The sequence below is a fragment of the Cyphellophora europaea genome (assembly GCF_000365145.1).
Source record: "Cyphellophora europaea CBS 101466 unplaced genomic scaffold supercont1.3, whole genome shotgun sequence".
Classification (NCBI taxonomy): Eukaryota; Fungi; Ascomycota; class Eurotiomycetes; order Chaetothyriales; family Cyphellophoraceae; genus Cyphellophora; species Cyphellophora europaea.
In genome coordinates this window covers 2,767,484-2,788,621 of record NW_008481809.1, presented here as the reverse complement: position 1 = coordinate 2,788,621, position 21,138 = coordinate 2,767,484, and the positions used below count along the sequence as shown (strand labels likewise).

Below are 21,138 nucleotides of genomic sequence, written 5' to 3'. Positions count from 1 at the left end.
CAAGTCTTGAGGGGTCGCAGGCTGATGTACAAGACACTCTTAAGAAGGTTCGGCGTTCGCATCGCGGACCAAAAGTGCGGGCCGCGGCGCCGTCATGAAGATCTTCTAAATCTGGACTACCATGAATCCCTCTTCTCACCACCTCACGTCTACTGGTTGACAAATGAACAAGCAGTCAATATGTCCCGGAATGACCTGAAAGTCCTCCAGGCCATTCTGTCCACTTCGCGGACTGCACCGCGTGCAGTATCTCGCCGCATCGCCCCGAGACTTCGTCGAAATGCAAGCACGAGCTCCAGACCACCAGCCAAATCAGCAGAGGACCCAAACTTCATCTCGATAGTTGACGCTCCACCGCGACTTGTCTCTACGAAAAGAAGAACTACAAAACTTGGAGTAGCTGCGCTCGCTCTTATACCATTTACTGCCTTCTGTCTGGGGACGTGGCAGGTGCAAAGGTTGGATTGGAAGACGAAGTTGGTCGCGAAGTTCGAAGACCGACTCGTTCGCCCTCCTCTACCTCTTCCACCGCGGTTAGATCCAGACGCTATTCACGACTTTGATTATCGACGAGTTTACGCAACAGGCAAGCTTCGGCATGATAAGGAGATGCTGATCGGTCCGCGCATGCACGATGGACAAGACGGATTCCAGGTCGTCACACCACTTGAGCGAGAAGACGGCAGCACCATACTGGTCAACAGGGGATGGATCAGCAGGGAGAAACAGTTCCATCAAGACAGAGACCCATCATCTCTGCCCACAGGACAAATCACAGTGGCAGGCTTGTTGAGAGAGCCATGGAAGAAAAATTGGTTCACGCCTGAGAATAAGCCGGCGGAGGGCAAGTTTTTCTTCCCAGACGTCTATCAGATGGCAGCCAAAGCAGGCTGTGAACCTGTATGGATTGAGGAGACCATGCAGCCGAGTTTGCTGGAGAGCTACGATCGGGAAGCCAAGGGTAGGCCGATTGGAAGAGCAGCAGAAGTCAATTTGAGGAATAACCACGCACAGTATATCTTCACATGGTATGTCCAATCTATCCCAGGTGTACATCATTACTCATCAATCATAATAGGTACTCGCTGTGCGCAGCCACGTCGCTAATGATGTGGATGGTGCTCAAGCGCAAGCCGTCAGATCTATCCAGGAGAGTTCGACATACCACGAACTGGTGAGCGGGATTACAAGTCATCCGGCAACTCCAAACTGGACCGCACGTCTTTCGGCAGCCACTCTCTGGCAAGCTTGCGCAGCTGGCCCGGTTGAAGCACACGCTGCCTCTTCATCATCAGGAGCACATCACTGGTGTCAATCCGCCTCTTCCGGCGTCCGTGGCTTGAATATGCCGCTAGATCTTCACCAGCCTGCTCGAAGAACCATTCGGTCGCCTGCTCCAGGGCTTTGGTATGCTCCGAGCCAAAAGCTGGCTTGCGTCTTCCGTTGCGCACCTGGACTTCAGTCGCAATCTTCTTAATGAGACTGGTAGGTAACAAAGGTACAAGCGTGCCATGCTTGGTCATCTTCACCCGCTTCCGCCGTCTACCAGATTCTTGCCTAGCAGATGCGAGTTGCAACTCTGTTAACCTCCTCTTGGAGCTAGGTGAAAGACGTGCAGGCTCTCCATCGACAGCGTCTTCTTCGATATCTTCCCAACCATCTTCTTGAGGTTGGAGGAAGCCATCTTGCAGCTGCTTCGAAGCTGCAGCGGAGGCTTCGTCATCGAGGGGCATATCGAGTTGGAAGTCGCCGTTGCCCACTTCGGGTTCATAGTTGTTCAGGTCGGCTTCATCGATCGTCGAGCGCCGAGCGAGATGTGTTAAATCTTCGGTCTCGTCCAGCAGTGTTTCGCGATCGAGGGTCTTCCGCCTCATCTCACTATTTGCCTCCGATAGCCTTGCTTTCATTGCTTCTGGGCCCCTGGGATGTTCCAATTCCGAGCCAAAATCACTCATCCTGATACTCCCAAAACTGTATCTCGAAAGTCGTTCCGTTGCATCCTCAGTGAATGCCCGCCTCCCTCGCTCCGTGAGCATTGTAGCGTCGTCATCGAGTGCTCCTTCGACAGGCGGCATCGACAGGCGTGATTTCCCCCTGGTCCCATCCTTTGCAAAGTCGATTGACTGAAAGGTGATCGTTGGATCGTGCTCATCGTCCGGTAACACTGATGGAGTTGGTGCAGCCGGCAGATCACTGTCCTCCTCCTCGTACTGTGGGGGATCCTCCTCCATACTCTCTTCAATGCTCTCGTCGATATCAAATGTCATCCGAGGCCTCTTCTCGAGATGCCGGTCCTCCGCCTCGTCTTCGCTTCTAGGCTGCACATTCTCTTTTCCGGCCGTGGATGGTGTCCGCAGTGGGCGTGTACTCGGAGCAGTGATTTTGGCCAGTCGCCGCAGCACGCCTCTAGCCGATGCCGGGTCGACTTCCTCTGGAACGAACTTGCGCGCGCGCTGCGACCGTGTTTTCGCACCGCTACGCTGCTGTAGCGCGCGGATCGCGTGGGGTGTTGATGGTGTATAGCGGCGGGGTGTTTGGGCTGTAGAGGATGGGTTGGTGACCTCGGTGAGAGGTCTTTTACGTGTCGACATGTCGCAGGAACTGTTGCGAGAGGTTCTGAATGGGTTGATGGGTGTTGAAGTGGATATAACTGTGCAAAGGTGCCTCGCGACGCGTCCTCAGTAGATCGACGCGCTGCGATTCACCGACTCTTGGCATTGGAGTTTCGATGCTCCACCTCGGCATTCGCTGCATACTCCTAGTCGTAGGTAAAGTACCTTGGTACCGAGTACAAACAATATAGATCTGGAACCCTGCCAATATCTTCTCCTGTGCCACTAGAGAGGGAAATGAGATCTCATACTTTGCCGCCGTGTCACGTATACTTTGCTCAGACAGACAAAGAATAAAGTTAGTGAAGTGCTCCAGCTTCTGGGACCTTCACAAGACATTCTCATTACGGGAACTGCAGCAGAACGCTCCTGCCGGCTCATATCAGGTGGATGACAGTGGCGACGAGGCGGCGGTAGTCCTAGACGTTCCCAAGATGCGCTGCATGCCTCCCGCTGCCTTTCGCAGACCAGCCAGCTTGACGTGCTGTGCATATTTACAGGCTGGGGGCCGGCGACAACTTACCAATGCCGCAGCAATAGTCGACGAGTTGAAAAGCCGCCAGCTCCCCATCAGGATTGATGATATGAGCGCGGGTCCCTCCCAATTGCTGCGAGCCGCGGTCAGTGATTTTCTACCACCAGATTGGAGCCCACGCCAGCGGAAATTCCTGCCAATACATGAATCGTCACGGTCCCTACCCAATGGCCATCATCTAGTCCACTTCCCGCCTCTGACTACCGAGAAGGATCTTCTCGAGGATGGGACCGATGTGCTACACGCGCCGGACCGCTCTTGGAAATACCGTTTGTGGGCGGGCGGCAACGTCCAGTACCACCGCTCAATCCAGCTAGGCACTGCGAATCGATCTCTAGCGCTCGTGGAAAGGATCGGGGATGTGAAGGTGCGAGACTCAAAAGTCTTTGTTCAGATCCAGCGCGCAATCGTGGAGAACGAGTCTTCTGGCGCAACTTGGGGTGCACCAAAGGCAGACGAGGCAGCAGCACGTCTACGCAGCATTGCCTTCCCAGATACCGGACGGCATACAGACAACTCTCGGGACACTCGACAGCTTTACGCCCGCGAAAATCGTTGGCTCTGCTTCACGCAGAACAAGCCCACCAACCCACCACCGCCATTTAACCCACCGACCAAAGAGCCATTCTACACCGCCACCCTAACTCCAACGCCGTCACTCCTCTTTCGCTTCTCTGCCCTGACCTTCAACGCACACGCCATCCACATCGACGCCGAGTACACCAAGTCCATCTACGGCCTCCCGGAGCGCCTCGTCCAAGGCCCCCTGACCCTAGTGCTGATGCTCGAAGTCGCCCGTCGCGCCACCGGAGCCCTCTACGAAACCATGTCCGCGTCCGGGGCGGGAACCGGGTCGAAACAGGAAAGCTACTACGTCGACGCCATCGACTATAAGAACCACGCGCCGCTGTACGTCAACGAGGAGATCACCGTCGCGTGCGCGTGGCCGGAAGATTTGGACTCGACGGCGGCGGCGGCGGCGCCGCGCATGAGCGTCTGGATCCAGAAGTCGCATCCACAGATGGGCGAGCCGACCGTGTGCGCGAGCGGGACAGTGCCCTTGCGCCGCCTACCCATGAAGACTTGACAGAATAGTTGAATAGATGTCACAGCGGAAACACCATGTGAGGCGAGGAGGCACTGAAGCGTGGCTTCGTGTGGGATTTTGTAGATATCTGCTGCAGCGGGCTAGTCTGCTCATCAACGACTATCTCACCGGGCTGCAAGCTGTGTTGATAGACCGATAAGCACAGAAGCTAGATTGTAGCATCTATGAAGTTCCATGTACTTGGTCTGCCTCGCCATCGAGCACACACTGGCGGGGAACCCTCGCTATCTTGATAAGATTCGGCGCGATGGCATGAGTCCCGATCCACAAGCGTAATCCGTGTAGATCCGCAACAAGGGAGTGGTGGGAAGCCGCCATCACCGACTTGCAACGGTGTGGGCGTCAGTGTGCAGATCAATCGAGCATAACTTTGCGGACGATCCTTTCTCGGAGCTTGAGGCCCGCTGCCACGAAACTGTGCGGCAACAGCACTGATCAGCGCCGACACAAGTCTTCCGGCAGTGCCCAAATCTTGATGTCTCCATCATCGCCAGTGCTCACGATGATTTCTTCGCCCTCGAACCGCGTGTCTTTGTCCCGCCTGGCCGCCCAGCACACATGGTTGACCTCGTACTCGTCGTGCGCAGCCTCCACCAACGCAACCACCTCCCACTTGCTTTGTTGGCGTCTATGCTCCGTCTCCGGTGCCTCCGCCATGGGGACATCCTGCTGCTGGTGCTGCTGGCCCTCTTGAACCTCTCTGTAGACAACGATCGCACCGTCACCCGCACAAGTGACCACCAGCCCCGTCTGCCTGCTCCAGTCGACGGTGTAAACGCTGCGCACGTGGACCTGCGGCAGGCGTGCCTCCTCCACCCAGGTCTCGAAGTATCCCGTCGGCTTCAGAATGCTGGGCAGGCGCTGAGTGACCGCCGCAGCGCCAGCACCATTTATCCTTGCGTTCCGCTTCTTCTCCTGCTCTTGCTCACTCAACTCCCGCTTCCAAACCCGGACTGAAAAGTCGTCTGAGCACGTGAGCAGCCGGGGCTCCCAGTCGATCTCCCAGCCTTCCGGCATCTTCTGTTGATCGACCCAGCCCTCCCAGGAGACGCCCCATACCGTGCCCTCGTGGCCCTCCAATACACTCACACAAGCCCAGTCTCCCTCCTCTTCCACGTCCCGCCACAGCCGTACCGTATCATCGTAGCTCCCGCTGGCCAGTAGTTCCCGCGAGCCAACCACCTTCTCCTGCCCGTCCGCTCCTTGGACAGTCACGCCCTCACACCACCTCACACACTTGACATCTCCCTGATGCTCCTGCAGCACCGCAACAGTCTCCCACTCCTCATCTTCCACCTCCTCCCACACCCACACGCTCTTATCTCTACTGCTCGTCGCCAGCAGATTCGCGCCGTAGGTCCTAGGACTGAATGCAATACCCTTAATCTCCGAATCCGGACCGGTTAACAGTGTCGTGAAATTCCACTCCTCATTATCATTGACATCCTCCCCATCATCCTCCACCTCATCCACACCATCCCCCATAGCCGCATCCTCCAGCCCTCCAGCTGCAGCCGCAGCTGCAGCACCACCACCCCATGCCCGCCTCCTCGCACTACTCGCATGCTCCCACACCCCAACATTCGCATCAAAGCTCCCCGTCGCAAGTGTGACCTTCCTCCTCTTATGCTGTTGCAGTTGCAGCCCCTCTCCCCCATCCCCACCATTCCCACCCTCATTGCCATAATCCTTCCACTCCACACACCTCACGCTCCGCTTATGCCCTCCACCGATAGTGCTGAGGAGCTGGAACGTGCGCAAACTCCAGACGTAGACGTTCTTGTCCGCGGCCGCCACGGCGAGGAGGGGCGCTGCCGGGGACGAGTGCGCGTGCGCCTGCCATGCGCGGGAGGAGGGGCCGCGGCCGTGTGGGGCGGGGAGCGTGCTGAGGGGGAGGAGGGAGGGGAGGGCGGTTGTGTCGGGTGGTGGGTCGGAGGTTGACATGGTCGAGGGGTTGTGTGTCGGGGGGTCGAGTGGAGGGGGCGGAAGATGGTGCGTGCCCGAGAGAGAGCAGAGAGGAGGGGTGATGCGGGTTCGTTGAAGCTTAGGTGGGGTACTGGACTGGGGGTGAAGAGGCGGAAGAGTCTAGAGGACGGCCGCGGGTTGTATGTTGTTCCTCTTTCTCTATCGCCGGCTTCAGGGGAAGGTTTGAGAAGCGGTTTGTGAGTTGGTCCCGGAGCTCAACCGTGCCGCAGGTTTGTAGATACGACGACGGGAGAATTTTGGGTCGCGGCAAAATCCCAATTGTGACGTACGGGCGGATATGATACCCGAAGCGGGCAAGCGCTGAATGGGATTATGTACTCCGTATCTTGGGGTACCTAGGTACGGAGGAGGTAGCATTCAATGCCAGGCTTTGAGTGAACCATGGACTATCCGTATGTAAGACATGATCATTCGACAGTCAAGGCCCCAACAAATATTCCACGAACATAATGATTCCATTCTCCGCGGGCTATAAAACACTAGTATGCAATCCTCAAATCCAACACCAGCTCAGCAAGACCATGCTGTTGTAAATGCTTCAAATTGGTACCATTCATTTCGCCTACATTGTGGCACCAGTCCAGGGATATACAAACGATTTAGTGCTCTCCATGTTCTTCAATCCAGAACGATTCGCGGTGATGTCTGCATGGCAGTCTCTCACATGACCACACAGCGATTTCCTCTCTTCTTCACGGTTGATGTTCCGGCCTCACTTTGACCACTCCAACCCTCACTCTTCGCCTTTTTCTTCTTACCCTTCCCACGATTGAATGTCAACGGGTCGGTCCCCGCCCTCGTAGCCTCATATGTTGCACCCAGATGCTCTCTGATGGGACTTGGTATAGCTTCTTCCACGCTGTATGCTCGCATCCGAATAGGACCCTGGTGGTCAGGCTGGCTACCCATACTTTCGATCGTGTCAAGGCGTCCATACTTTGGCCGTCCTGGGGCGTGGAGATTTGGCGTGGAGCTGGAAGTCGGTATGGAGACACCGGTTCCTCCAGAACCGGGGCGTACGAGACCGTTTGGCGTCGTGATGGCGCGATTGAAGCTCGGTGAGCCAGGTACACCCGCCGCTCCCCATGCGCCGCGAGGAGGGGAAGGGGTTACAGCAGCAAGGTTAGATGAGGTGCCATTAGTCATTACGTTCAGTGGTCGACGTTGCGTCTGGGACACTCTCCGCTCAAGATTAGACAATTGCCCTGGCGTTGGACCACTGTAGCCGTAGCCAGCCGGCTGGTTTTGAGAGAGCGGCGCCGATACAGACCGCTGCTGATCCTGACTGCCTGGAGGCGGTGGTGGCACGGGATGGTTCAACCTGTTCTGCAAGTTGGCACCGGTCAACGTAATTCCTCCCGTGGCTGGTGGCTTAGGGCGCTCCGCCTGCGAGTGCACTCCAGGTCCGGCTGGATACACATGAGGTGTGGGCGATGACATGGGTTCATTCATGTTCGCCCTCATCATAGGCTGTGTCTCCTCTGGGGATGGCCGATCTGGCGTTGCTGCGCCGGACCTGGTATGCTCGGGGCTAACACCAGCAAACGGCACCGGCATAGGCGGTCGATGAGGGATGGCAGATTCCGATACCGTGGCCAGATGTTGTCCCCGCAATCGTGGTGCCAGTAATGCACTATTGTGATAGCCTGCAGTTGGTCCTGGGATATTGCCTGCCTGTATCTGTTGCCCGCGTGGCGGCTGCGGATACATCGCAGGGCCGCCAAAATTACTGCTTACGCCACCATTGGGGAGGTGCGGCCAATTCATGAATGGGGGGCTAGTAGGAGTGTGCCCCTGGCCCCCTGACGAATATGGAGGAGGCGGCGTCTCCCAGCTGTCCTGTGAGGGGCGTCTTCCTGGTCCTGTCGGCTGATTGGTGGCATTCCCTCCGTAGTCCTGGCCCAATGGGGGACGTGGTGGAAATCGCGCTGCGCGAAAGCCGCCCGAGGTATTGCTTCGGTGTAAATTCGTCGGAGGCAGTGGCACAGGAGGAGTATTTACACCCTCGCTCGGCGATGATGGCTGGGAAGCACTCGGACGGAGCGGCATGGCTCCGAAGTAGCTGCTGCCGGGGGGCGAGGCAGCTGTTTGTGAACGGCCAAGAGGTCCTCGCGGTGCGCTGCGAGGACCGGAGCCGCGTACAGTCCTTCGCCTCTCCAGGGCAACCTCGGTATCGATGTCTCCCGAGTGCTCAGTCAGTAGTTCGGGCATCTTGTCGCCGACTTCTATCGTAATCTCGCGATCCTGCAGAGACGAAGGAACATAGTCAAAATCGAGCAGACAGATCCTCGAACCGTCGACGGGCATGACATCCTCTCCCAGCTCTTCACCAAACGAATTAACGCCGCCTGGTGCCACCACGACCAAACGTTTGCCGGAAAAGCCGAATTTTCGAGCCTCAGTCCGCTCTACCCACTTCGCAGCAGAGCATCCTTCCAAGCTGTTGACACCCCGACATTTGACAAACAAACTCTGGCGCCAGTCGACCTTCTGAGCCAATGAATCAAGGCCTTCCATCTCATCACTGCTGCCTGATACCGAAGGAGAGTAGGCCATTAGGGGCTCGATGTGTCCGGTAGCTGTAGTGAGGTGAACACGACCTCTCATTCGCTCCTCGTGGCGTTCGACCACCGATCCCATGTCAGGACTGATGTCGAGTCTTTCTGGCACGCCATAAATCCACATCCCGCTACCATGATATCCAGATGCAACCAAAGTTCCGCAAGCCGAGGCGGTCGGTGCTGTCGACGGCGAAGGGAGACTGAATCTCCGGTTGATTGGAGGGTTGAGGAAATACGCGACGCCCGTGCGTGTGTCATCAGTCCGGACAGCTCGATATGACATGAGACTGTGGTCGTAGGCAAATAGCCAATTGGCATCGCCTTCAATATGCCCTTGCAACAGTTCTGCGTGGCTGCAGACGCTGCTGATCTGAGGAAAGAGGATCTGTGTTGTCCACATCCGACTGTGGATTTCCCGCGAGCTCAGATCTGGATCGTTCTCGGTGTAGAAAGGTGCGGTGATAACAACAGCATTCGGCTCATCCAAGCTCTGAGAGCTTCCTACCAGCATCGAGCCGTCGCCCGAAAACTGTAGGGTATCCATTGCTTCGCTTCGCACTGCCCTGCGATCGGTTGACAGAGCATTCGCCGCCAATGAGAACACTTCGACTAAACCTTCGTATGCTGCGGCAAGGACCGTCCCCTCGTGAGCCAGGGCTATTGTACGCGGTGGATCGTTCAGCGCCAGAACTTGGAGATGCCTTGGACCCTCCGGTGTAAGACCGTACACGTTGACCTGATGCCTCGAGGATAGGACGGCGAGAAGCGAGCCATCATCCGTGATGGACGCAGCGATGGGTCTTCTAAGTGTTTTCAGCTCCTTCCGGACCACTATATTGTCCGTTGTTGCATCCAGCACGTATATACGGGACGAGCTCAACGCTAGGATAGTCTGTCCGTTGGGAGAGAATGCGAAGCGAAATGCTTCTCCACCAGGAAAAGCTGCTGATGAATTTGCATTGACCGAGATGAGATTGATCAGTGTCCGTCGAGGTCGCATATATGCTTCGAATAGATTCCTCCTGACTTCGGCCGCGAACTTGGTTTTCAGGCGATAGAGATCATTTCGTCGAAACGGACCCGTGATGACATTGTTGGATAGTGCATATGAAGGGCATCGCGACAAATGGTGAGCATACAGCTCTTGTTTCTGTGCCAGGTGATACCAACTGCGATTGAGCAACGAAAGTGACGCAAACCCATCCGAATCTACCGAATATAGTATTCTGTGTGTAGAGTCAGTATAACACAGCCCTGGTCCGGACGGTAGAACAAGTCTTGGCTGGTTAGGCATCTCACCTCAGGATGACTTCCGGTGGCAGGCGCAAAAAGGCAGCTGCCGATGCTGTCGTAGGCGGACCAAAAGCTGGAGCCCAGAATGGCAACGATGTGTCGCGTGTAGGGCCATGAGCGTCATCAATGTCATCGACCCCTATCGGCGAGATTGGTTCACTCGGTACGTAATCCATCCTTCAACGCTCCAGATGTTGTCGAGGGTAGCGGAATAAAGTCTCGCTGATCATCGCGTAGTGAGCTGGGTATCCGCGAAGACACAATACAATCGCGGTGATGGCAGGGCAGCCGCCATTGCCCTGGACGTGTTTGCTGCGGGCTCAAGGTGATGGTTGCCCTTTGACCCTCGTATTGCTCGCGACGAACTAGCGTGATGCGGGGAATCCCAACTGGGGCGCAATATATGAGTGTTCGTGGAGGATACGTGTGCTGACCAGCCAGGAAACGCGATAGAACCGATCAAAGCTAGAGAGTGCTAAAAGGTGAACGTGTTTTGTGGAGGAGTTGTGGCCCAGGATGTTGCATGGAAGGCGTTGGCGATGCTGAGCCACCGCTGAGCTTAGCCGCGTCTCGCTTGAGCTGCCCTTCGCGGCGAGACGAGCCTGAGCTGGCCCCCATGCTACGCTTGAAATTAACGCTGGAGACGTCAACCTCGGACTACGGGCCTACCGAGTCTGGCAAGACTGTCTGGAAATCATCATCCCTAGGCCTTTCCTGGCATCTAAAACGATCTACACCCAAACGACGCACTCCCCTTTTTCTCGAAGCTCTTCGCGAAGCAGTAAAGTTGCATCCATGGCGGGTGATCGGCATCCAAGGACGCGCCGAAGCAACGCCATAAGCCTTAAAATAGAATACCTCCTTGGCGATATAGGCGTCAGGTCGCAGTGATACTGTAGAATCTACACAGCAATACGGAGTACATTTGCTTTACTCTGGATGCGACGAAACGAGGGTCTCTGCCCTAGCAGATATGGAGGGGAAAGGGGCTGCCTCGGTATTGTTACTACAATGGGAAGCTAGGGCTGGGAGATGAGCTTTCGTTATCTGGGTGAGAATGACGCTTCACCTGTCGTAAAGTGACACCGTCCATCCATCTGTTGCGCTCAACATATCCTGTGCCCAACCTGTCTACATTTGTGTAAATACACATGCCGGCGATATAGGTCGGCCGACACTCACCATCAGGGGAGCGTTTTAAAAATACACAGAACCTGTCCTGAAACGAACCAGGAGTGCTCCTCCATCACTTCTTCTCAGCCTCGTCTTTTTGGCCACCTCCAAGCCAGCCCGGTAGGAAGCCACCGGACCTCAGATTCTTTGCCGCATCTTCCTGCATCCGCTTCTCTTCGGCTTCTCTTTCCGCCAGAAACTTGGCTCCTTCCTCACGGATGTTCTTCTCAAGCTCCATGTAGTTGCGTTGCCCACGCTCTCGCATGATATCCCAGTACATCTTGCCCTCGGCCATAGCATCCTCGGTACTTGGTATGCCGTCCGGTGATTGCTGCTTGAACAACGAGCCCAGGCCCAGCGATTTCTTCGGCTTGCCTTTGCCCTTTCGCTCTGCTTCGAACTTTTCCCGAAGCAGCTTTTCCCGACGGGCGAACTCTGCAGGTATATACTTGCCCTCGAAGGATTTGAGGACGCTTCGCGCATCATCGAAACCCATGGTTGCGAGGTACTCCAAGAAAGGAATCATCTGAATCAGTGTCTGATCGTTGGGGTCCCCGGTCCATTTTGGTATAATAATGGCATTTTCGGGTTGGTTTTTAACATGGTGAGCATCAGTGTCCATGATGACGACCTTCTTAAGGTCACGATTCAGGTAAGAGAGGTCCTGCAAGTTATGTAAGCCAAGTCATCGCAACACATCTGGTGGACTCCCGTACCTTGACATAGCCGCCATCCTTATACAGGGTGGCTTCTCGAAACAGTGGCCATCGAATCATCATGAATGGATCCAGTTTCCTCAGGACCTGGTCGGCAGTCGCTGACGGTTGACTAGTGAACAGTACGAGCTCGTAATATTGAGTCAGATAGCGCAAGAAATCTGAGGGCGTCAGTGGTTGTACAGCGAATGTACAGCACAAGACTTACAGTCAACTCCCGGGCGCTTCGCGATTCGCCATCCGTGACTTCTTGACCACTCTTGATGAATGAGCATGTCTTCCAAGCTAAGCACCAGGACGAAGGGCGCGCGGAGATTGGGATCTTTCTCTTCGTCCGGTAGCAGCTTAGTAGTCATCGGATCATGGTAGTAACTCATAGTCGAGCCCATACGAGCCTTGACCCGCCCGTAGACCAGGCCCGGGCCCCATCCATTTGGCGCATCTTCGGCATGCTTCTGCTCCAACTCTTCGGTCTCCCAATTCCGCCCTAAGTACAAGCCATAGCCCACAGCACCGAGACCCAGAAACAGGTAAGTGTACCTGATAACGGAATTCTTCTTCCGGTCACTGGATGACACATACTCCGGGCGAGGATTGCGGTCACGAGGGCTCTCCTCCTCTTCACCCGGTATCGACTCCGAAGGGTCCTCAGTAATGTTGAGGCTTGCCTTGTGTGATTTTTGTTGCGACTGCGCTTTCCTCAATTCGGCATCCAATGTGGATGGAATGCCTTTTGTGAGGTCAGGCAATGGCTGTTGAGGCTCAGAATCGGCGGCTGAAGAATCGCTGGGCTGTTCTGAGGCAGACTGCGCCTTTGAACCCGTCCTTTGATCCTCCGGCGAGGATTGGGTGGAGTTCAGAGTTGCGCTGGCTGTAATGTCATCTTCACCGGTAGGAACTGCATTCGGCGACCGTTGTGGCCCTGCAGGATTCGAGGGAGATTTGCGCTGGAAAGACGGCTGCTGATATGATGGAGGCTTCCCAGCCTTCGCGTAATATCGCGACTGGGAAATGGAAAGCGCGGTGCGGAGAGCAGGCTGCGGCTGCGGCAGTCCCCTAAGAAGAGGTAAGGAAATACGGCGGAGCATTATTTATGGGAGCAGGTGCATGGCTCGACGCAAAACGATGGATTAATGGCGAGGCAAGAAGCAACAGAAAGCGATGTGATAGAAGAGATGAATGCTTCCGTTCTCATGACACTTTTTTGCTCGACTCCAAAAGCTCCTGCGTCAAGAGGTCCCAGGCCAAGGCCTGCAAGGCTCGATTACAGCCTCGACTCAGGCAGTGAATGTTGGGTCACAACGTGAATCGTCTGAAATCCTATTGAGCTACCACTCGCCCATTGGGACTGTATGTGTTTGGCGGCATGGTTGTTTCCAGAACATCTAATTAGCTGATGGTTTGAACAAGCTCGAAGTCTACAATACGTCCTAATAACGCTTCGAAATAGCAGCGCTTAGAAGTACTTCTATGGACCTCCTACTGCACAGGGGCTGGACTGGCCCGACGAGTCGTAGCATTCCCGATCACAGTCTACGACCGGCGATGCGCCTGCTATGAAAATTTCTGGTCGTGGTAGTGCAAGAGACCTGCCTGCAAGATACTTCAGTTACAAAAACGGGGGAATGCGAGGAAAATCCGGTACTTACAAACGACTTGATTCAACGGCATTGAATGGCTCACGTGGGGCAGTCGTGCCTTCTCGGCCTCATCGAAATGTTTTGTGGAAAAGCCCTCTTCCAATGCTATGATTTTTTTCATAGCGATGATCTGGAGCTCTTTTACGAACAGACTCTCTTGAAGCGGAAGGCGCTTCATCAATGCAAGCGTTTGGCGACGTAAGTCGCGGGAGCGACACTGCCACCCTACGAAAAACAGAGGAGCGGCAGTGCCTGATTCGAAAACGAATGGTATAACCCCAGGCTCATCGGAGGCTCTGGCCAAACAATCGAGGGCCCTTTCCGCATGTAACAAGATCTCGTGGAACATACCGTCCTCAATCGACGGATTCACGCCGGGGGTGTCCAGTACACGACCGAGCCAAATACATGCCACTCCTTGGTTGCAAATCAAGGTGTGGCATGTAGCCTGTTCCGTGGAGGACCGGGCCGTCTCAGCCATGAAACGATCGATTTCGCTGTGCCACTGACATAGCTGTTCCATAAGGGAGTGTTGTCTCTCGGCGACGTTATTCCTTATTACAATATCGCCGATATTTGAGACTGTTGCATCCTGCACGAGATTGAAGACACGGAAAATAATGGAGTAGATAGCTGTTCGGGCGTCTGCAATTGAATGGATGACGGTTTGATTGGTCGACACAAGCCTGTCAACGATGGCAAAGAACCCTGATGGCAGCACGTGGCCGAAGATGGTGAAGAGAACAGCCTGCCGCACGAGGAATGGCAAGACGATATCCTCGATCCAGACCGGGCTCCGGGAGGAGGTCAGAGTCTGAAGTGTCAGGTACCTCTCAATCAGTCTATAGCCTTGCCGCAGTAATGTGAGTGTAGTCTGCACGTTAGCGTGTTGTATTTCTACGCTGGCGAACAGGAGGCAGGATAACATAGAGAATTCAAGTTGCTGCTTTTCGTCGATGGCGGTTTGAGGCTGCAAAGCTAGCGAGAGTGATTCTCGATACCAGGTCATCGCTCGGTGTTGCCAAGTACTGTAGTGTATTCCATCGCTACGATAAGCGTCGGTTAGAGGATGCTCATACAGTGTGCTGATTGCGAGGACAACTTTGCGAATGGCTTGGCTGGACTGGCTCAATCGCGGCAGCAGAGTCATCCAAAAGTACGAATCCAGGCTACCAGCCAGTGCAGGTGCAGCTCGATGCACAAAATACTCGAAAGCCCGTGCTTCATCAGGATTGGTGAAGGGCTTGTGCACTGGGTTCGTCGTGGTCAGGGACTGATTTGTAACACTTGTTGGGGCATTGACATGTTGATGCCCGTAGTTTATGATGATTCTCTCGGTCAATGGTCCATCGCATTTGCGACCAGTCTGAACACACTTGTTGCAGCTCGGTCGTGTTTCATCGCATTTCACACGCCGGATTTTGCATGTTTTGCAGCCATGGCGGGAGCGAGATGAAGAACTTGTGAGTCCCATCAAGGCGTGGGTCTTGGATTCGCGGACCGACGCATCGATAAGGTTTCACGGGTATCTGCAACCCAGCGGCCAATTTCAGCTCCGATCAAGTGATTTAAGAGGCAGCGGAATGGACGATAGAAAGTGGAGGAGAGAAAGATTGCCATGGGCGAGAGACGAAATAGCGCCCAGCACAAGATGCTCCATCACCCTCGTTGTGATTGGACTGTTCGCCTTCGCTGCCATCTCTGGTATAGCGCAGCCTTAGCTAGCTCACGATACGGGTGCTTGAGAGGCTTCGGGTGGTGCTTCTCTGAGACCGGAGCACTGTTCGTCTTTTCCATAGCATGCCGGATATCTAGCAGGACGGGCTAGAACTTCGACTTGATTGGCCGCCAGAATGGGGCTCTCAAAAGGTCGGTGACACTGAATCATGATCAGGTATGCCATATAAGAGCTTCTCGCGACTTCCGTGTCCAAGATGATTTTCTGCACGACCTCCATCTTCTTGGGAGAGATTTGCGCCGTGCGGTTGCAGTGATCGATTGGAGATCGCCAGTGTGATCGTTCTAGAATTTCAGAATCTCCTACCACGCCGCTCATCCTGCAACGTTCAGACTACGTTCGAAATGGCCGAAGGTGACCTTGGACTCCCACAAGAGGTCGTGGTATTGGTTTGTGTGCTGGCTGGGGCCTTCATCATCTGTGCCGGTAAGTCTTGCATCTCTTAGCGCCCATCGAAGCTAATTTGCCAAGGGTACGCCGTGCATCGAATGTTCAGACCATCGCTATTCGTGGAGCAGACCTGGAACACACCCAGTCCCGATCAACATGCCTATATGGCGGAGCTTCGACGGAAGAACTGGGTGTAAAGAAGTCTGCCAAAAACAGCTTGACTTCGGTCAAGCTGTTTATTGAACCGCCATTGTCAGTCGTCACCTATTTTGCTGGGATTGAGGAATATCACTTGTATGACTATGGTTGCCGACAAAAGCTAGTGAGTATTAGATCAGCTTGAGGACGAAAGTTTATGGTTGACCGGTCAAGGTCCAAAAGCATCAGCGGCAGTACTGCAGCGCGGGCGAACCGATTTCCTTGCATAACGACACAGAGTGAAGCACGGCCCAAGATTGAGGGCCTTTCTCCGGGAGCTCTTCAACAATGCTATCGATTCATTACCGGGGGTCGACCAAGGTGACGGGCACGTGCCCCGAGCTCACGGCTCAACACACCTCAAAGCTTCTATTATAGCTCCGGAGAGGCTGCTCATCAGTTCTGTCGATCGCGGGTGGATCAGACCGACCTTGTCTCAAAAGCATCCGACGCATGGCCTCACATCCTGATCGACCCCCGACCTTAACGACGACGTGTCAGGGTCACACCAACGTAGCAATTCGAAGAGGAGCAAGGCCTGACATGGAAGTTAACCTGAGCACAGACACGATAAGAAGAGTCGGCTGCAGTTCAAGCCAAGATGAATGCTGAGCATAATCCAGACACATTTGGCCGGGAGGGAATGCCGGACACTAGGAAGATTTGGGAAATAGAAGATGGATGCGCTCGAACAGAGATGGCCTCAGTGATCCAACACAGACAGAAGGCACTGCTTTACGGTCCTTATTTTCAAGAAAACCTGCCTGATCGATTTATAGCCGTTGGCGACGGGCAGTATCATCGAAAACGAACTTCAGGTACTTAGCGACGGCGTTCATGGCGATGTGTATCCTTTATGTGCCCGAGATCGAGTTGAACAACGAGAGACTCGTCCACTCCCGACTGCCGTCAAGTCGAAGAAATCTTCAAGTGCTGAGACAACGAGATGTCTGATGATATGCTACTCCTCCTTTATCCTGGTGACTGTCGGTGGCTCGCGAATCGAATAGAATCGAGAATTGTTGATGCTTTCATCAGCAAAGAGGAAGGACGATGGTAGTAGAAGGGCAGTCGGGCTGCTACGGTGGCCAGTAGCACATACATTCACAGACCGTCGAGGCCTTGAGTCTGCGATTCACATGCTCCCTTCCTATCTCTTCCCATGCAGGTCGAACGAGTCTGGGCTATGATGATTGTTGGCGTGTCGGAGCAAGGAGCTGCGTTGGCCAATCTACGGTCTAGGGTCCAGACTGACAAGCATGGCACAGCAACTTTGCGCCCAGAACTGATGCGCTGTACATCAGATCACGGATATGACCGGAACTGACAGCACTAGACGACACGCTAAAGATCCCATTCGCTCATAACAATTGCATTGTCTGTAAGCGAGCCCCGGAAATTCAGTAGTGAACGCAGAAACTGCTCGCGACTCCATTCTCGGAGCGTGCCTAGTATCCCCTAGCCTCATTCTCCTGTAATCCTTGGAATGTACAAACGTGGGACTTCTTCAATGCTCCAGCACCGATACATCGACCGTTTGTTGATAAAGATCAATGGCGGACCAGATCGCTGCCGATGACCGCGAGTCATTCGACGAAGGCTATGCGGAATCGACAACCACATCCTACCTCAGTTCCCTGGCGTCCGACATCCGTCGAGGTGTGACAGAGAATGGTCGCACCTACGCATCATACGGCAGAACTGTACAGGGCATTCCAATCGATGAACCGGAACAGGATCGCAACGACCTTCAACATGCAAAGTTCTTGCTGCTACTAGGCGGCAAGCTTCACTTGGCGCCTATTGCCGACGACGCGCACAACATTCTTGATCTCGGAACTGGTTCGGGTATCTGGTCCATAGATATGGCGGATTTACACCCGTCAGCCACAATCACAGGTGTTGATGTCGCCCCGACAATGCCGACTTGGGTCCCACCGAATGTTCAGTTCGAGATCGAGGATATCGAGGAGGATTGGCTCTTCGGGAAGAGTCGCTTCGACTTCATTTTCGGTCGCGAGCTTCTTATGGCAATCCATGACTGGCCTCGGTTGATCAAGCAAGCATATGACCACCTCAAGCCTGGTGGATATCTCGAGTTGGAGATGACTTTTCCGAAGACCTTTTGCGAGGATGGTACACTGGACCTTGAGACATCAGCATACGCAGAATCCGCGCGGCTTCTCTTTGAGTGTGGTCGTAAGATGAATGTACCATGGGAAGCATCTTTGGAATGGAAGGAGCAGATGCGCGCCGCAGGCTTTGTGGATGTCGTCGAAACCACCTTGAACATCCCCATAGGCCGCTGGTAAGCATTACTTATCGCTCCGTCGCCCATTACTGACATGCTGGCCAGGCCCAAAGACAAAGATATGAAGAAAATCGGAACGTTTGAACTCGCCAACATTGATCAAGGTCTCGACGCGTTCTTGCTTCGAGGCTTCACAGGCGCATTGCAACGCTCCGAAGCTGAGCTGCAAGTCCTGACAGCTCTAGCGAGGAAGGAAATCTTCGATCCCAAGAATCATTTGAATGTTAAGTTGTAAGAAATCCTTCTTGCAACCCTGACCACCACTGATACCTTGCCAGTGTCATTGTCCACGGCCGAAAACCATTAGTGTAGTAACAGCGGGTTTAACTTGGCCCAGCATCCGCTATCGGTGCGAGACAGCAGGGCGGTCTCTTTCAAAATGAAGATTCTGGACTGAGCAGCTCTCCAGGTGGTCTTGCATATATATACAGTTTACACACCCATCCACCGTGTCCAATCGTAGGCTTGCTGCCTAATCTCCTCGGCTACCATCACTCACGTCACAGGCAAATATCACATCAAGCAATTTCAGCTTGCATTCGTCTCAGACTGTTCTCTTTACGCAGTAGACGGTCTCTATCTTTAGCTAGGTCCACATGCCTTGAACGCCGTAGAGGGGCATGCCACGGCCCTAGTTTGCGCGGCGTTTTGCCCCGCGCTTAGCTGCATCTCAGTGACAACCTACCGTCCCCTTTTATGCACCGTAACAATGGGCCACCCTGTGCCAGGCTGAAATAGAAAACCCAGCTCACTGGCCGACAACGAAGCGAGTCCCACAGTGGAAAAAGTTGACCATGCTGCGAAGCGGTGGGAGTATGTTTCGGTGATGGTGCCAATCCAGAGAGTCCACCTTACTTGTGTCGTCGAGACCTGCGCGTAGCAAGCTTCACGCAGATCGCGACTGTGTTCCGATAAGCGACAGCCTTCAATCATTCCCATCATTGTCAACTGCGATACGTTCTTCCTGACTAGCCCAAGATGACGTCCGAAGCCATCAAGCAGCTGACAGGCCTGCTCAGCCAAGCGAGCGAACTTCGAGAGAGCCTATCCAATGTTGAACGTCAACAGCTGATGGGAATTACCGGCGCATTCCTCGGCGAGCTAGAGCGACCTGATGAAGCCGTGTATAGGATAACCTTCAACGAAGTCAGTACCACCCTTCACCGAAGCGCTCTTCGCAGGGTTCCAGAGGCTCGACAGCATCTAGAAAGCTTCAATTGATAGCATGCTAATGGGGAGGCGAGTCATAGCCGGGCCACTACCTTGCTGTTCGTCTAGGGATCCAGTGGGGGATTTTTGATGCCCTGGGAGATGTCGGCAGCGAGCCAAAGACGAGTACGCAGCTCGCAGAGGCTTCGGGGGCCGATCCACGACTAGTCGGTACGATTCCAATCTCAAAGGAAGATCAGGTAGAACGAGGGGTCACGTCCACTCAACATGGCCTCCTATCAGTCCATGAGCTGATTTGCCTGATGTAGCTCGCTTTGTTCGCCACTTGGCTGCCAATGGCACCCTTCGTGAAGTCGACATCGACACTTACACAAGCACGAGAATGTCGTCTTCCTTACGTCAGAAGTCTTTTCAGAATTCCATTGGGTTCATGTGAGCAGCACCTCTTTCGTGACACGTTTCGACCCTAATCCTATCAACAGGTTCGATGACTTTCTCAACGTGGGATGGAAGGTGCCCTCCTTCCTTGATTCTATTTCACACCGAAATCCCGAAGACCCAGCCAACGGCCCATTTCAGCACGCAAACAACATGCGAGACCAACCCCTGTACCTCTACTTCAACCAGGACCCTGCCATGGGCGCTCGTTTTGGGGGCATGATTCAGATGTACAATGCCGGGAAGCCTTTCTTCTGGGAAGACAATTTCTACCCACTACAGGAACGACTGTGCAAAGATGGTCCAACAACCGACGACGATATCCTTCTGGTCGATATCGGCGGCGGGGATGCAGGCGACCTCGGCAGATTGCGCAAAGCCTTTCCAGACCTGAAGGGCCGGCTGATTCTGCAGGAGCTGGCGTATATCGTGGACAGAAGCGAGCGGGATGGGTTCGAAGCCCAAGTGGGCGACTGGAACGAGCTCCAACCAGTCAAAGGTATGACATTACGAATCTTTGCATGCTGAGCCACACATCCACGCTGACAAAGACGCCATTTTAGGAGCGCGAGAATACATGCTTCACCACATTCTACACGACTTCAGCAGTGATGATGACTGCCGTCGTATCCTCAACAACATCATTCCGGCTATGGAAAAGGGATTCTCCAAACTGCTGATCAAGGACCTCATGATCCCCGACCGTAACGCACCCTGGGCGTTCACGGCCATGGATGTCAACGTCATGCAATCCGTTTGCGGGCAGGAACGCACCGAGTCACAGTTCCGCAGCCTTCTCGAGTCGGTCGGGCTCAAGATCGCCGGTGTATGGAGACATGAGAAGGCGCTAGACGTGGTGATTGAAGCGGAGTTGCCCTAGATAGACAATGGATGCCGGGCCAGCTCACAACAGTCAGTCGATCGCGCAGATCTGGCTTTTACACGAGATGGGCGGCCAAGGGACCATCGCACGGAATACCACCGCAGAACTGTGGCCTCCCGTTTGGTCAGGTCGATACAATATGTCAGAGACCAGGTTTCGAGCCTGGCGATGATCGTATGTTGACTCAGTCGGTAGGCCACAGCACTGTTGGTAGGAGATGGTCCAGTAGGTGACTATGCAGCGGCACTCACAGGTGGCTGATAGGTACATACTGTGTGCACCATGTTGTTGAGACTCTAGAGCTTCTGGCAAGGGTTACAAAGGAAAAAGAACCCAGAGTGACATAACGCTGTCTGCCTTTGTGCATTTATGTGCTTCCCATCACG

At 54.3% G+C, this 21,138-nt stretch overlaps 10 protein-coding genes across 10 annotated transcripts; 5 read left to right on the top strand and 5 right to left on the bottom strand.

Moving 5' to 3' along the window:
* Positions 1 to 180: 180 nt before the first annotated feature.
* On the top strand, positions 181 to 1,178 carry HMPREF1541_03973 (uncharacterized protein; the record flags this gene model as incomplete). The annotated part of the gene is made up of 2 exons (XM_008718321.1): positions 181 to 1,028; positions 1,079 to 1,178. The coding sequence occupies 2 exons, from the start codon at positions 181 to 183 to the stop codon at positions 1,176 to 1,178; spliced, it is 948 nt and encodes a 315-aa protein (XP_008716543.1).
* A 6-nt stretch (positions 1,179 to 1,184) lies between these two features.
* On the bottom strand, positions 1,185 to 2,591 carry HMPREF1541_03972 (uncharacterized protein; the record flags this gene model as incomplete). The annotated part of the gene is made up of 1 exon (XM_008718320.1): positions 1,185 to 2,591. One exon carries the CDS (start codon positions 2,589 to 2,591, stop codon positions 1,185 to 1,187), a length of 1,407 nt encoding a protein of 468 aa, XP_008716542.1.
* A 455-nt stretch (positions 2,592 to 3,046) lies between these two features.
* On the top strand, positions 3,047 to 4,234 carry HMPREF1541_03971 (uncharacterized protein; the record flags this gene model as incomplete). Its single annotated transcript, XM_008718319.1, has 1 exon — positions 3,047 to 4,234. One exon carries the CDS (start codon positions 3,047 to 3,049, stop codon positions 4,232 to 4,234), a length of 1,188 nt encoding a protein of 395 aa, XP_008716541.1.
* A 456-nt stretch (positions 4,235 to 4,690) lies between these two features.
* Positions 4,691 to 6,199, bottom strand: HMPREF1541_03970 (uncharacterized protein; the record flags this gene model as incomplete). Its single annotated transcript, XM_008718318.1, has 1 exon — positions 4,691 to 6,199. The coding sequence occupies one exon, from the start codon at positions 6,197 to 6,199 to the stop codon at positions 4,691 to 4,693; it is 1,509 nt and encodes a 502-aa protein (XP_008716540.1).
* A 702-nt stretch (positions 6,200 to 6,901) lies between these two features.
* On the bottom strand, positions 6,902 to 10,096 carry HMPREF1541_03969 (uncharacterized protein; the record flags this gene model as incomplete). The annotated part of the gene is made up of 1 exon (XM_008718317.1): positions 6,902 to 10,096. The coding sequence occupies one exon, from the start codon at positions 10,094 to 10,096 to the stop codon at positions 6,902 to 6,904; it is 3,195 nt and encodes a 1,064-aa protein (XP_008716539.1).
* A 1,245-nt stretch (positions 10,097 to 11,341) lies between these two features.
* On the bottom strand, positions 11,342 to 13,072 carry HMPREF1541_03968 (uncharacterized protein; the record flags this gene model as incomplete). The annotated part of the gene is made up of 3 exons (XM_008718316.1): positions 11,342 to 11,932; positions 11,985 to 12,145; positions 12,193 to 13,072. 3 exons carry the CDS (start codon positions 13,070 to 13,072, stop codon positions 11,342 to 11,344), a joined length of 1,632 nt encoding a protein of 543 aa, XP_008716538.1.
* Positions 13,073 to 13,589: 517 nt separating this feature from the next.
* On the bottom strand, positions 13,590 to 15,098 carry HMPREF1541_03967 (uncharacterized protein; the record flags this gene model as incomplete). The annotated part of the gene is made up of 1 exon (XM_008718315.1): positions 13,590 to 15,098. One exon carries the CDS (start codon positions 15,096 to 15,098, stop codon positions 13,590 to 13,592), a length of 1,509 nt encoding a protein of 502 aa, XP_008716537.1.
* A 2,405-nt stretch (positions 15,099 to 17,503) lies between these two features.
* HMPREF1541_03966 (uncharacterized protein) lies at positions 17,504 to 18,496 on the top strand (the record flags this gene model as incomplete). Its single annotated transcript, XM_008718314.1, has 2 exons — positions 17,504 to 18,258; positions 18,307 to 18,496. 2 exons carry the CDS (start codon positions 17,504 to 17,506, stop codon positions 18,494 to 18,496), a joined length of 945 nt encoding a protein of 314 aa, XP_008716536.1.
* Positions 18,497 to 19,239: 743 nt separating this feature from the next.
* On the top strand, positions 19,240 to 19,482 carry HMPREF1541_03965 (uncharacterized protein; the record flags this gene model as incomplete). The annotated part of the gene is made up of 1 exon (XM_008718313.1): positions 19,240 to 19,482. The coding sequence occupies one exon, from the start codon at positions 19,240 to 19,242 to the stop codon at positions 19,480 to 19,482; it is 243 nt and encodes an 80-aa protein (XP_008716535.1).
* Positions 19,483 to 19,813: 331 nt separating this feature from the next.
* On the top strand, positions 19,814 to 20,749 carry HMPREF1541_03964 (uncharacterized protein; the record flags this gene model as incomplete). Its single annotated transcript, XM_008718312.1, has 3 exons — positions 19,814 to 19,863; positions 19,914 to 20,368; positions 20,433 to 20,749. 3 exons carry the CDS (start codon positions 19,814 to 19,816, stop codon positions 20,747 to 20,749), a joined length of 822 nt encoding a protein of 273 aa, XP_008716534.1.
* Positions 20,750 to 21,138: the final 389 nt, after the last annotated feature.